The sequence below is a fragment of the Gymnoscopelus braueri genome (assembly GCF_963280865.1).
Source record: "Gymnoscopelus braueri genome assembly, chromosome: 11".
NCBI classification, from domain to species: Eukaryota; Metazoa; Chordata; class Actinopteri; order Myctophiformes; family Myctophidae; genus Gymnoscopelus; species Gymnoscopelus braueri.
In genome coordinates this window covers 8,183,048-8,198,176 of record NC_137613.1, presented here as the reverse complement: position 1 = coordinate 8,198,176, position 15,129 = coordinate 8,183,048, and the positions used below count along the sequence as shown (strand labels likewise).

At 40.3% G+C, this 15,129-nt stretch overlaps 1 protein-coding gene across 1 annotated transcript in view; it reads right to left on the bottom strand.

Moving 5' to 3' along the window:
- Positions 1–15,129, bottom strand: part of kcnq4 (potassium voltage-gated channel subfamily Q member 4) — a gene marked incomplete at its 5' end in the record, with an annotated part of 141,263 nt that overhangs the window by 46,088 nt on the left and 80,046 nt on the right. Inside the window, 2 exon segments of the mRNA XM_080441490.1 lie at positions 416–542; positions 6,548–6,638. Coding sequence (XP_080297616.1) covers positions 416–542; positions 6,548–6,638 — 218 coding nt within the window.

Here is a 15,129-nt window from a genome sequence, read left to right as displayed (position 1 = left end):
ATTTACTTGAGTAAAAGTACAGAAGTATTGGCATCCAAATGTACTTAAAGTACCAAAAGTAAAAGTACAAAAATGTTTGAAAATAGCCGATCTACAAGCTCACAACGCGTCGCAAAGCGACGCGTTGTGAGCTTGTAGATCTGCTATTTTCAAATAGCCTATGTATAAAATAGGGCTAAAGTGGTTAATGTATGTTTCGTAATATCATAATTTATATCTGAAAAGTAACTAGTAACTAAAGTTTTCAAATAATTGTAGTGGACCTAAAAGTACAATATTTGCCTCTGAAATGTAGTGGAGTAGAAGTAAAAGTATTGGAAATTGGAAATACTCAAGTAAAGTACAAATACCTCAAAATTGTACTCAAGTACAGTACTTAAGTAAATGTACTTAGTTACTTTCCACCACTGCATACCTATGACACAGAAGGGCTTCCTGGCGAATCGGAGTCGTCCCTGCCATCCTCTGTAGCGACAGCAGCAGCCAGCTGCCCACACCCTGGCGAAATACTCCACCCCGAACACCACGATCATCACAAACTCCTGAAACACACACACACACACACACACACACACACACACACACACACACACACACACACACACACACACACACACACACACACACACACACACACACACACACACACACACACACACACACACACACACACACACACACACACACACACACACACACACACACACACACACACACACACACAGGTCAGTGACAAGACACAAATAGCCGCTCTATAAGCTCACAGCGTGTTGCAGATGCACCGCGTTGTCAGCTTATAGATCTGTTATTTTCCATGGTACGACGGAGCATACATTGGGCATATTAGGTGTGTGTGTGGTAGAATCTTAGACAAAAGTATAGAAATAACAAAATTATTAGGATTTCTTCATTCATAGATTGTGTGTGTTTTTTTTTCACAATCACATTCCAGATTCTCCTCTTTCTTCTGAAACAAGGAATGTAAGCAGGGAGGTGACAGGGAGGTGACATGGAGGTGACAGGGAGGTGACAGGGAGGTGACACACTTCTGGGGCAGTTGACCCCGGGTCCTGAACCAGAGGTTATAGTGTAAACCTCTACCACATTGTACTGTGGGTTTTAAAGAAGAGTTATAATATAAAACATGTGTTTTTCACCATTTTAGAGAATATCCGTGGTCATACTAGGGACATACTATACTTACCAATAGATGTGTTGCATCTATGTGACGCGTTGCATCATCGCAACATATTGTGAGCTTGTATTTTCACTATTTGTTTTTGACCGGTATGTATGACATTGTCTTATGTAGGAAATATTTACAAAGTAATTAAAACAAGGACATTCTCTTTGATTTTAGTTCATTTTAGTTTTGTAAACACAATACAGTTTCAGTTTGCCATCCTTTTTGATTTGGGAAAGCCTCATTTAATTGTTTTTTTAGCTGACAATTTTTTTTCTCAATTCTAGGTTTCATTAATTGGTTTTAGTTTTAGTTAACTATAATAACTAAATAATAATAATTAAACGTCCAGTCATTAAATAACATGAAGAAGAGCTACTGTACCGTAAAGGTGGACAGAGACAGAAAGAGACAGAGAAAGGTACACACACAGGGTGAAAGATGGCAAGACAAAGAAAAAGAGTGGGAAAAGGAAAAGAGCGGGAAAGAAAGACAGATATGCTGCTTTTCCATTGCACGGTACCCACTCAACCCGACCTGCTTCGTTTTCCACTGCAGATAGTAGTCTATACCGCCTCAATGTAGCTGGTTGTCATATATATACGACCCGCCGCGTAGGACAATGCTAAACAATGCTAACATGTAAGAAATAGGTTATTGAGTTGCTAAATATTGATTAATTTCACATTTACGATTATAAGCACGTTAACTCATTGACCGCCGATGACGAGATTCTCGTCATGTGGTGTTTTCAGTGGTTTTACAATAGAGGGTGCTCTTCCGCAGCCTGTGAATGATCCCAGGATCACCCTGAAGAAGAGTACACCCAGAAATCACGTGATCACAACAAAATGAGGCTGGTTTCGTGTGGATTATAGGATTTATAAAAATAAGAATGTCTCTGCTTTTGTTTGTTTTTTTGGCGAAAACAAGCCACAACTGACCATAACTATGGAACGGATTATCGCGACGGCACAGCTTTGTAAAAATTCCGATTCTCCGAGACCCCCCTACGTCTTTAGAGGCGTTTTCCGGTAGGATCGTTGTGAAGAATAATATTCTATGATTTTTCAAAGGTCAGGAAAAACGCTCGAAATCACTGGCAAGGCCGTGTTTTAACTCTGACAGTTCAAGAGTTAATAGTGTTTGTGAGCTTGCATGCAGTATAGAGTCTATGGAGTCTGTCGTGACGCAGTGACACATTAGTGATGATCGTCTGACCAATAACTAGAGATTGGGATCAAAGCCTGGTCCCGGTCCGGATCCCATTCCCAAGTTATTGCCACTCGGAAATCAATAAGGTTTGGTCTTATTGAGACTCTTATCGGGTCTAGTGGCTCAGTCGAAGACTTTCCATCTATTCTACTTTAAAAGGCCACAAACAACTAGATTATATATACTGTACATCAGCTTAATCACTGAATTAAATCACTTTAATAATACATTGAATGACATTTCTCTGACATAATAAAATAGTAACTGTTCATTGAAAATAAAAACTTTTTTTAACCTATTTTATTCAAATTGTGTTTAAAAGAGTGAACTTCCGTTCCACTGTAGCAATATTTTCTGCTGAGTGCATATAACAGTTCCTGAATGTTACGGATCAACAGATATTGTCCTAAAACAAATTCTAGAGACGAGGGTCATGACCAGACCTGGAATATCATCATTTTAGAGGAACAAGGCCACTTGACCTTTGGTGTTGTAAATGAGCACAAAGGCCAAATGCCAGGGCCAAATAAAATTATGATTTAAAATCCACAGAAATAATGCATTTAATTTAATGTAGTATTATTTTTTAAATACATAGTATAACAATGAAATGATAATGAAACAACACTTTAAAAGCTGTTCATTTCACAAAATACTGTACCGGTATCTAAATTAACAATATCTGTAGAAACTAATGAAACGTTCATACATGCTCAGCAGCAGTGGTGGAAAGTAACTAACTACATGCACTCAAGCACTGTGCTTAAGTCAAATTTTGAGGTATTTGTACTTTACTTGAGTATTTCCAATTTTCAATACTTTTATTTCTACTCCACTACATCTCAGAGGCAAATATTGTACTTTTACTCCACTACCATTATTAGAAAACTTTAGTTACTAGTTACTTTGCATAAATTATTATATTATAAAACATACATTAACCACTTTAGTTTTATTTTATTTATACATAAGCTATTAGAAAATAGCCGATCTACAAGCTCACAACGCGTTGCGACGCGTTGTGAGCTTGTAGATCGGCTATTTTCAAACATTTTAGTACTTTTACTTTTGGTACTTTAAGTATATTTTGATGCCAATTACACTTTTGTACTTTTACTCAAGTAACTTTTTGAACACAGGCCTTTTACTTGTATACAGAGTGGTTTTTTTTGTGTGGTATTGGTACTTTTACTTAAGTAAAATATCTGAGTACATCTTCCACCACTGATGCTCAGCCATCCTAGACCCGCCAGAGTCACAGGACTCATTTGGAGATGGCCATGGGGACTTTGGGGAGTCAGGGCCGAGAGTTAAGACAAAAGGCACTGGTGTCTAAAAACCATATTGACAGGAAAGAGGCCGAGGAGAAAACACTGAAACAAACTGGGGCAGTGTACTATTAAGCGGGGCATCAAGGCCACTGGGCCTTCGGGGAATATCATTTGTTTTAAGGGCAGAAGGCCAAATTGAGGGCCCACGTGGCAGCCGTGGCAATTCAAAAAATAAAGTCTGCACACTGTGGCTTAAAGGGCTGCCAGTCAAAGCTTTATTTGTTAACGTTTTGGACTAATACTGTCTTCTTCAGAACTGACTGATTGATTGATTCATGAGCACTTTCTAGAAAATGAATTCAAAAGGATAAAAAGCACAAAAAAGCCTGAAGGCTTGTTTCCGACTGGAAATGGCAGCCATGGTCTTCATGGCCACAATTAAATTCATGGCCTGTCATGACATTTAATCCAATGAATGGTGTACAAACGGTCCATTGTTCAATAACGTTTTTTAATTCCGTAGATAACGACGTCAATATCAACCATACCAACACAACTCAACGTTGCACGTCAGAAAAGTATATACTCCGTAGTCTGGCGGTGTTTTGCGAGACTCAGAGAACAGATCTACAAGCTAACAACGTAATGCTATGTCAAAGAAGCTTCATTTAGGAAGACAGGGCCATCCCACGGTTCCCCGCTGGGTGCAAAATGGTATACAAAATGGTCTCCGGCCTGTAGGTGGGCGCCGTATCGCGAACGTCCTATGATGACTGTTGCTATAGATATTGCGAGAGTGCGTTGCTGGGACAGAGAAAGGTCGACGACACAGTTGATTTTCTCCAGGTTTCACTCTCTGAAAAAGGCCATTTTAGTGTCAGAATGAATCTATAGGGAAGATGTGAAGAATGGGTCCAATATTTAGTTCAGTGACCATGGGGCAAGAGAATCGCTCAGACACTGTGTTCACGTTCACTTCTCCCATTGGAATTAATAGATCTTTGATTGATTGAATACTTTATTTGCAGTTTGCAAAACAAAAGCACAGGAAAGTACAGTTCAATACAAGGTCTGCTAAGAGGATTTTAGACCCAAAATTGACTTCTTACAGGGGCCAGTTTCGAATTCGACTCACGACCGCGAATCACGACTCACAACGACCAGACTCACGAACTACTTCTGAGGAGAGCAACTAAATCAGGGGTCTTCAACAGGGGGTCCGGGACCCCTAGGGGGTCCTCAGAGCTACTATAGGGGGTCCACCAAATCTTTGTGTGATAGGATTTAGTTTTTTTTACATTAACCACTTGAACCCTAGAATTCCTTTTCTGAGGGGAACATTAGCCGAAAATAGCAGATCTACAAGCTCTCAACGCCTCGCGCTAGCTTCCACGAAGTATGCATTAGTCTTTAAAGACGCAGAAAGCCCGGCATCCATTACCTTTGGCTGTATATTAGCTAGAGTGCAGCGGTAGAGAGGAGAGCGCTTACAGGGTCGGCTGTTAAGGATTATTGGATCATGTCTGTGATTTCCTGCAAAGTCAACATCACCTGAACCCCCCCCCCTCCGCCTTCCGCCTGCTTACATGGCTGTTTCTGAGTCCTCCGGTAAACAAAACAAAACAACACGTGCGCGAGCATGTGTGTGTGTGTGTAAGGCGACGGACACACTCCGCCATCGAAAAATGGATGAGTGCTGACCTTATGTGTACACATGACTGTGTGTGTGTGTGTGTGTGTGTGTGTGTGTGTGTGTGTGTGTGTGTGTGTGTGTGTGTGTGTGTGTGTGTGTGTGTGTGTGTGTGTGGGGGGGGTGTACTTAAATGACTATATTTGGGGGGGAGTTAAGCTTTACTTACAATTAGGAAACGGTTCAGATTTGGTTTAGGATAAGGAGTAGACATTCAGAGGTTAAGTTGAGGGTTTGGGGGTTGGAAGTATGCCTGTCACGCGCCGAAAATAGCCCATCTACAAATTCACAACGTGTCACAGGCAGCTTGATGTGTTGTGAGCTTGTAGATCCGCAATTTTTTTCAGCTTTAGTTAAAGTTGTACAATGCAGATTAACAAATAACGATTTTTAGCAACCTCTGCTGGTCACTACCGTCACTGCATACAATTTCCGTAGTCCTCGATTACCCAGAATTCCATTTGTTTTCACCGGAAGCCGGACGCGTTTCAAAAAGCGTTCTTTTAATTGTTTTATACTATCTGCGGATCGTTTCTCTTAGCCAGTGGAGCATTAGTTACCATGAGCTGTGCTTTCTTTTTCTGTTCTTTTTCGATCTTCCAATCCTACATTCTCTTAAAATCAGCGTGAGGTTCCTTTTTGTTATTAGCGCGGTAGTTCCTGGCCAAACCGGAAACCGTTGCGGTAGTTCCTGGCCAAACAGGAAACCAGTGCATTTCCGCCTCCGTTTTCCGGCCAGATGACGTCATTTTCCCGGGAAAGTCCCCCCCGTCACCGTTCAATAGAAAATATATAAATAAAAGGCTTCCGGGGGTGAAATTCATGGAGTGGGTGTTGTGAAACTTTTGCCACTCACAAAAGATATACAATTTAACTTTAGTTTTGTTGAAAACGTTACCTAGTATTACTTTAAAGGGTTACAAATGGCAAAAATGAGTAAAAATGGCACACATAAAAATGTGTAAACAAAAGACTGTGTGTGAGCGTGTGTGTGTGCCTGCCGGCCCTGTTTGTGTGAATGCAGAAGCAGCATGAGCGTGCACGTGTGTGTGTGTGTGTGTGTGTGTGTGTGTGTGTGTGTGTGTGTGTGTGTGTGTGTGTGTGTGTGTGTGTGTGTGTGTGTGTGTGTGTGTGTGTGTGTGTGTGTGTGTGTGTGTGTGTGTGTGTGTGTGTGTGTCACAGTCTTACCAGGATGAAGAGGGCTTCGTTGGCCATCTCTTGGTGTGTTGGGATGGTGGAGAAGACAGACAGCACCAGACAGCTGAACACCAGCACAAAACTACAACACACAAACACACACGTTTGTAGAACTATACTTGTGAGGACATCAACATTTTAGGACAAAAAATTGCAGATCTACAAGCTCACAACTCGCTTGCAGATAAGCTATTTTTGTAAACCTATCTCTCTTTAAATCATTTTAACCATAAAACAACCATTGTACTCATGAGGGCCAGGAAGATGGTCTGACTCCTCACGATGTCTATTTGTTAAATTCGACCACACACACACACACACACACACACACACACACACACACACACACAGTATATACAGTAGTAAGTATGAAATGACGATCGGTGAGGATTGAGAAATCACTCGGTTCTATTAATCGCTGCAAATACTGTATGAAACAATTTTCCCTAAAAAAAAGAACAGATTAAAATATGCTTGGCTGACCCTTTGTGACTGACCAACAGCTCAAAATAAAAAATGTGGTAAACAGTTACAATGTTTGATTATGATTATGTCAGAGAAATGTCATTCAATGTATTATTAAAGTGACTGTAATTCAGTGATTAAGCTGATGATAATTTAGCTGCTTGTGGCCATTTAAAGTAGAATAGATGGAACAGATGGTCAACAGCTTTCAAAACCTCAAGGCACACCTGTATTTCTAGCGAAAAGTGGTATTCATGAGATCATACGATCTTATAGATCGGCGATTCTCACTATTGACATGCCTAAAATAAAATAGAAAAGGACAGTCAAATCCTCAGTGTCAAATCTGCATTCAGGATTGTATAGTACTGTGCAAGTCTCTCTCTCTCTCTCTCTCTCTCTCTGCTGATGTTTAGCTATTCTCCTGTTGCTGTTGTGTCTCCAGGGAGTTGTTCCTCATTAACTCTCCATCAAATGAATAAATCCAGTGTGTGGCTCTGTCTGTGGTTTATATGTCGTTGTGACGTATACAGTACAGTATATAGCTTGGCGTGGGTTTACACTATCTGTGGCTATACATACCGTGAGGTTTTATTGACATATAGTTTACTGACGGTGTAACGTTTCATTTCAAGCTGTGGGTCAGATGTGTTCTAATATGTCTGGCCCACGTCTAGCCTGCGTTAGACAGTCAGGCCAGACAACTCCTCCACAATGTTCCGATGCTACAGAGAGTCTGTAATTCCGCCTCGTAAAAAAAGTTAGATGCTATAGCGTCTTTGTCATTTCCATTCAAAATATATTTTGGGCTTCATCATAATTTTGGCAAGTAGATTCAGAGAGGGGCAAAGGGAGGACAACGAAGTACATACTGTTTAAGTGGTTAAAAGATTAAAAAATATATATTTTATAATTTCCATTCCTGCGAAGCAGCAAGCTTCAACTAATTTAGTTTCACCTGTAAACCAAATTAGTTGAAGCCTATCGCTTGCTGCCTCGCAGGAATGGACATTCAAAAATATATTTGACTAAAGGCATATCATTGACGATATAAAAAATACTTTAAACCGGTGATTGAAAACATAAAGTGTTTATGAAAAAGTTTACTAAGGTAATAAAAATCAAGGGTAAAGTTTGCCCAAAACCTCATTGACTTGTATTGAGATTATATGTGAAATTGAAAGAAAGACAGAAAGACAGATAGAAAGAGAGGGAGGAAGGAAGAAAGGAAGGAATCATTCACCATATCAAACTACCAGTCAGTCTCCATTAATACTACAGTATGGTGTTTGTTGCCACATGTGCGAGCCGAGGGGAAAGAGAGTGAATGAGCGACTCATCGTTCCAGTCTGTCTGCCTACTGGCTTCAGTAGGTTTTGTTAGCAGAAGGCTAACATGACGCGGCAAAAAAATACAACCACAGAGTGGCTCTTATGTACAGCGAGGGAGACACATGACCAAACAAACACACGACAGACAAATTACAGTATATGTCTGGGGTGAGCAAAAACACACTCATGCGTATCCTGTATGAGTGTGTAACTCTGTGCCTTGTCTGCGCCGAGAGAGACGACACGCCCAGGAGGATATACTCCTGTACTTTGTGAGTGATGCTCGCAGGTCGTCCATCAAGCTCTGCAATGTGCTGACTGAAACGTCTGTCTATTTTCCTCTCAATTAACCCGTTAAGACCGGGAACGCGTCTGTGTGTCATTTTTAGATTTCTTTGAGATTTCTTTAGCGTTTGTTTTTTTTTAAACGTGAAAAATGTGTGCAAATCTTTGAATATATATATGTTTTATATGTATATATGTTTCAAAGCGAACATGTTTAACTCAAATCTTTGCTTCCGGGGATTCTACAAAATAATGTCCTGGAAAAAAAACGTATAATGTTGCTATAATATCAGTGGTTCTCAAACTTTTTTTCATGTCAAGGACCCCCAACATGATATGCATTTGTCCACGGACACCCCCCCCATCTCAATTATTATATTTTGTTTCAGGGACCCCCAGAAGTAAAGATTTGAGTTAAAATGTATATACAGTATATATATTTAAAGATTTGCACAAATTTAAAAAAAAATCTAAAATAGCAGATCTACAAGCTCTGCTATTTTTGAATGGCCAAAGTAATGTTAAAATGACACAGATGCGTTTCCTGATTGAATGGGTTAACTCAAAGCAATGTCTATATTTCCACAAGATTAGGCCGGAGTGACGTCTTTGTTTCATGGACTCTCCACACAGCGACAGCCTGGTGATGAAGCCCTGCGAGCTGTGCTGACAAATCACCTTTCATGAGCATTCTGACGCCTCCTTCTGGCTCAGATAAGATACAGTACATGGAAAATAACTTTGGATGAGCTATACTTTGAAGAAACAAATAACTGCCTGAACCTTAACGCAACAGTATAGCAACAACAACAATTCATAACTTTTCTGTGTGTTGTCACTGTTTGTCGTATCACCTGTTTCCTAGGCTGTGTGTTTTCCACTTCCTGTCGATTTCATTGGATATCATTGGTCATCTGACCAGTTTCATTGGATTTCATTGGATCAAATCGACAGGAAGTGGAAAACACACAGCCTAGGAAACAGGTGAATACTGGCTCACCTGCCAGGGAGGAGCACCCACCAGGAGGACGTAGCACCTCCTCCGTCCTACTCCTCCCGCCCAACACTCCTCGCTGACGGGTGCCCCCCCCCCCCAGACCGTAGGAGTACGTGCAGTTGTGGGAAAAGTACTCACATGTGTTACTTAAGTAAAAGTGTCAATACTGCGATGTAGAAATACTCTTTTACAAGTAAAAGTCCGGTATTCAAAATTGACTTGAGTAAAAGTACAAAAGTATTGGCATCAAAATGTACTTAAGGTACCAAAAGTAAAAGTATTCGATCGTTATGCAGAATGTCCCATTTCAAGGTTTTCAAACGTATAAAGAATCTTTTGAAAATAGTAGATCTACAAGCTCCCCCCCCCCCTCTTAATTTTATACTTGGTTGCACGCACGTGTCACACAATCAAAAATAGCCGATCTGCAAGCTATAGAGAAGCTATTTTCGGCTGCGCGGCGACACCCGTGCGCAATTAAGTGTAACTCAGGCTTAACCCCTTCAATCCGGGGGGACGCATCTGTGTCATTTTTTGATTTGAGCTCTAACCATTATTTTACACTTTGGCTATTCAAAAATAGCAGATCTACAAGCTCATAGTGTGAGTGTCGCGCTATGAGCTTGTAAATCTGCTATTTATGAAAAATCTTGAACATTTGAGCACATCTTTGAATATATATATATTTTTAAAGTGAACATTTGTAACTCAAATCTTTGCTTCTGGAGGTTCCTAAATAAATATTTTTACAAATATATATTCAAAGATTTGCACACATTTTCATGATTTAAATATTTTTTTTGTTGCAGATCTACAAGCTTGTATGAGCTTGTATATCTACTAATTGCAGCCCAAAGAAAAAAAAAGAAAAAATGACAGTTCCCGGTCTTAATGGGTTAACAGAATGACTGCACCCCTCGGCTCGAGTCCAAATATCAGATTCTCTCTAGACGAGTAAATAGGATAGAATGCAGCCACATTGTGTTGTGTCGAAGAGGAACTTCTGGTGGGTATCGTATGACTGTAAACCCCCCCCCCCTCCCCCGCCCCCCCCTCCACACCCCTCCTCCCTGAGACCACATCGTCTGCAGACCACAGGCCACAGGCAGGCCACCATTCACACTCCTAGCTCTCTCACACCCAGCTCTGTGGTAATTACACAAAGACATCTTTTTTTTTTGTTTACACGCAATCTCACGCTCTCACTCTGAGCAGCTGCAGGAAGAAGTACTCGAGGTTTTTTTGACTTCATTGGTTCTCAAACATTTTTCATGTCAAGGACCCCCACAATGATATGCATTTGGCCGCGGACCCCCATATCTCGAAATATTTTGTTCCAGGGACCCCCCCCCCCAGAAGCAAAGATTCGTGTCACAAATATTCGCTTTAAAAGTATATATATCCAAAGACTTGCAGACATTTTCAAGATGTTTAAAAAATAGATTTGCTTGATTTGACTTGATTTGCTAAAATGATTGTGACGCTTTATTAACACATTTTGCTGGGGACCCCCCTGGTACCCCCCAAGGACCCTGGGGGTCCCCGGACCCCACTTTGCGAACCAATGTTTTACGCGAATAAGGTAGCAATACCATACTATAAAAATACTCTTGTTACAAGCAAAAAAAGGCTGTATTCAAAGTTTTACTTGAGTAAAAGTACAAAAATAATTGGCATGAAAGTATACCTACAGCACCAAGAAGTAAAAAAAGTAGGCTACTGAACTTTTTCAAAAATGTGTCAAAAATGTTCTAAAGTGGCAGATCTACAAGCTCACAACCCGTCGCATGCAAAGTATACAGTAAAATAGGGCCTAAATGGTTAATGTATGTTTTGTTTTGCATTAACAATCTACATCTGCAAACTAAAGTAACTAGAAAACTAAAGTTTTCAAATAATTGTAGCAGACAAAAAATTTGATGTAGCCTACTGGAGTAGAGATATAACGTGTAACATTGTTTTAACTCATTGACTGCCAGAGTTAAAACCTCGTTCATAGCAGCCCTTGCCAGCGATTTTCGTGTTTTTTTGTTTCGTTATTTTGTTATTTAATTCACATATAAAAAGTCTAGCTTGACACTTGAATCGTTTTGATCGTTCCACCACTAGAGAGCAGCACATACCCAGCTTGATCGGCTCGCTGACACACTCGCCCCCTCCCAGACCCACTCACACAGTGAAACACATGAACCGGAAGTGAAATGTCTCAGATTCTGTGATCGGCGAAAATTACTTTGTGATACACAACGGGGATGACTGTTCGTCACCCAGACCATAGATTATAGGAGGGGAGGTCTCCAATCGTTTTTCATAGCGTGTGAAAAACCGTTTGTTTCCCTATTATGGTCGAAAATGACTGGGGGGAAAAATGTAAAACCGAAAACGGAACCCAAGTCATGGAACCGGATGCAGTGGTGGTTGAAGTAAGTGGAACCTGAAACTTAGCCTGATTCATAACAGAATAGCGTGATCAGAGCATAAAGATCAATAAAGACCATAGATCGCATTAATGCGATCCTGGTGGCCAGGCGCGCTATTTATTAGATCGCGTTAATGCGATAATGGCGGCCAATGAGTTAATAATCAAGTAAAGTAAAAGTACCGTAAGTAAAGTACTTGAGTAAATGTACTTAGTTATTTTCCACCACTGACTCTGAGACAGGTTATATCCATACTGTACAGTGACGCTGTGTATTGCTCAGATTATGAGGATGAATAAAGTTCATAAATGCATTTCTGCCACTCTTATACAGGGACAATATACCAACAAATAAAAACAGTGAGTGGCCAAAGGACAGTTTGATAGAAAACACTAACGGCAGGAGGACAGCGTCGTCACTCAAACCACTGGGCCCAGGCGTCGCCACGGCGATGCTACCACGCAAAATATCACACACAAAAAAAAACAGTCAACTCAGCAGATACCATCGGTATTAACAATCCAAAATGAGTTTTTCTTTCATGCTGCCGCTGGACTTTTTGATGTTGGTGCTGGAATAAATCTCATTTTAGACCCAAACTATTGCAACGTTTTTGCCAGGGTTACAGATGAACTGTCAGGGTCCACCTTTTTTTCTTTTTTTCTCCCTTCTTTTTCACCATTGACCTCCCAGTATAGGTCAGATACTATAACAACACCCTTCAATCTGCTATACAGTATGTCAGTTGTTCCCATTGTGTGGGGTCCTCCTGGGACACCCAGGGGTCCTTGAGAGGGTTCCAGGGGGTCCCCAGAAGCTGAATTAGTTAACCCATTAAGACCTGGGACGCATCTGTGTCACTTTTTGATTTGAGCTTTAAAAAAGCTTTATTTTACACTTTGGCTATTCAAAAATAGCAGATCTACAAGCTCATAGCGCGGCACAGAGTGCCGCGCTATGAGCTTGTAGATCTGCTATTTTTGAAAAACAGTGAAAGTGTGCAAATCTTTGAATACATATTATTTTAAAGCGAACATTTTTAACTCAAATCCTTGCTTTCTGGGGGTCCCTGGAACAAAATATTTTGAGATGGGGGTCCGCGGCCAAATACATATCATTTTGGGGGTCCTTGACATGCAAAAGTTTGAGCACCACTGATATAGAAACATAATTCTTTTGAGAATACTGTTGGGATTTAGAAGACATTAGTAAGAATCAGCCTCAGGTCTTAAAGGGTTAATGTAGCATAAAAAAATCATTTTAAGCACTTTTAACCCCGAATATATATCGGCTGTTTGAAAACTTCTGATCTACAAGCTCACAAGGCGTTGCATCGTAAATCCGATATTTTCAACAAAAAAAAAAACATCTGACGAGAATCTGAGAAATTTGCAAGGTTTTTTGAAACAAACATAAATCAAATATTTACAGACGGGGGGGGTCTGCGGCCACAGAAATATTAATTTGGGGGCCCTTGACATGAACAAGTTTGAGAACCAGTGTGCTACAAGCAAAGATAAGTACAGTAAAGAGATATTTAGTCCATGTTTGACAATGCGTCGCATTTCTGCTGAGGGCACGATTTTAGCCACCCTCCCCTCCCCTCCCCTCCCCTCACCCTCCACCGGACCTATTTTTCAGGGAAATGTCAATTAGGACCTGGCGGTGTCCGTAGAAATCCACCAAATCAGCACCGTGGGGGCCGTCTCTCCGTGGAGGTGGAAAAGAGACCCCGCCCCCCTCCCTCAGGCGTTCTACACAGCCAGAGATGATGGTGAGATGAAGAGGAGACGAGACGGCATCTCATGCGTTATGATCGAGGGGCGAGCCGAGAGGAGGAGGAGGAGCTTATTGATCTGCCCGCGTAATAATGGCACAAAAAAACAACCCGGTTAAAACCTATACTATAGGTGAACTAGCAGTGGTGGAAAAAGTACTCAAATTCTTTACTTAAGTAAAAGTACCAATACTGCAATATAAAAATACTCTGATACAAGTAAAAGTCCGGAATTCAAAATTTACTTGAGTAAAAGTACAAAAGTATTGGCATCAAAATGTACTTAAAGTATCAAAAGTAAAAGTACTAAATATTTGAAAATAGCAGATCTACAAGCTCACAACGCGTCGCGCTGCGACGCGTTGTGAGCTTGTAGATCGGCTATTTTCAAATAGGCTATGTATAAAATATGGCTAAAGTGGTTAATGTATGTTTTATAATATAATAATTTATATCTGAAAAGTAACTAGTAACTAAAGTTTTCAAATAATTGTAGTGGAGTAAAAGTACAATATTTGCCTCTGAGATGTAGTGGAGTAGAACTAAAAGTATTGGAAATTGGAAATACTCAAGCAAAGTACAAATACCTCAAAATTGTACTTAAGTACAGTACTTAAGTAAATGTACTTAGTTACTTTCCACCACTGTGAACTAGCTAGCGCTCGATCGATCGATTCCCGTGGAGCTCCCCCCGTCCCGGTGGGATGCAGAGAGAGAGAGAGAGAGAGAGAGAGGAAATGTAAATATCCCCCTGATGAATGATGCTCTCTCTACGGGGGCCGCAGCATCAAACGTCATTAGCCATCACTTTATAGAGGCATCTATACGTCTAAAGGGTGAGAGCAGTGGTGGAAAGTAACTAAGTACATTTACTTAAGTACTGTACTTGAGTACAATTTTGAGGTATTTGTACTTTACTTGAGTATTTCCAATTTCCAATACTTTTACTTCTACTCCACTACATCTCAGAGGCAAATCTTGTACTTTTACTCCACTACAATTATTTGAGAACTTTAGTTACTAGTTACTTTACATATATAAATTATTACATTATAAAACATACATTTACCACTTTTGCCCTATTTTATACCTAGACTATTTGAAAATAGCAGATCTACAAGCTCGAGCTTGTAGATCTGCTATTTTCAAATATTTAGTACTTTTACTTTTGGTACTTTAAGTACATTTTGATGCCAATACTTTTGTACTTTTACTCAAGTAAATTTTGAATTCCGGACTTTTACTTAAGTAAAGAATTTGAGTACTTTTTCCACCACAGGGTGAGAGTCACTGACTTA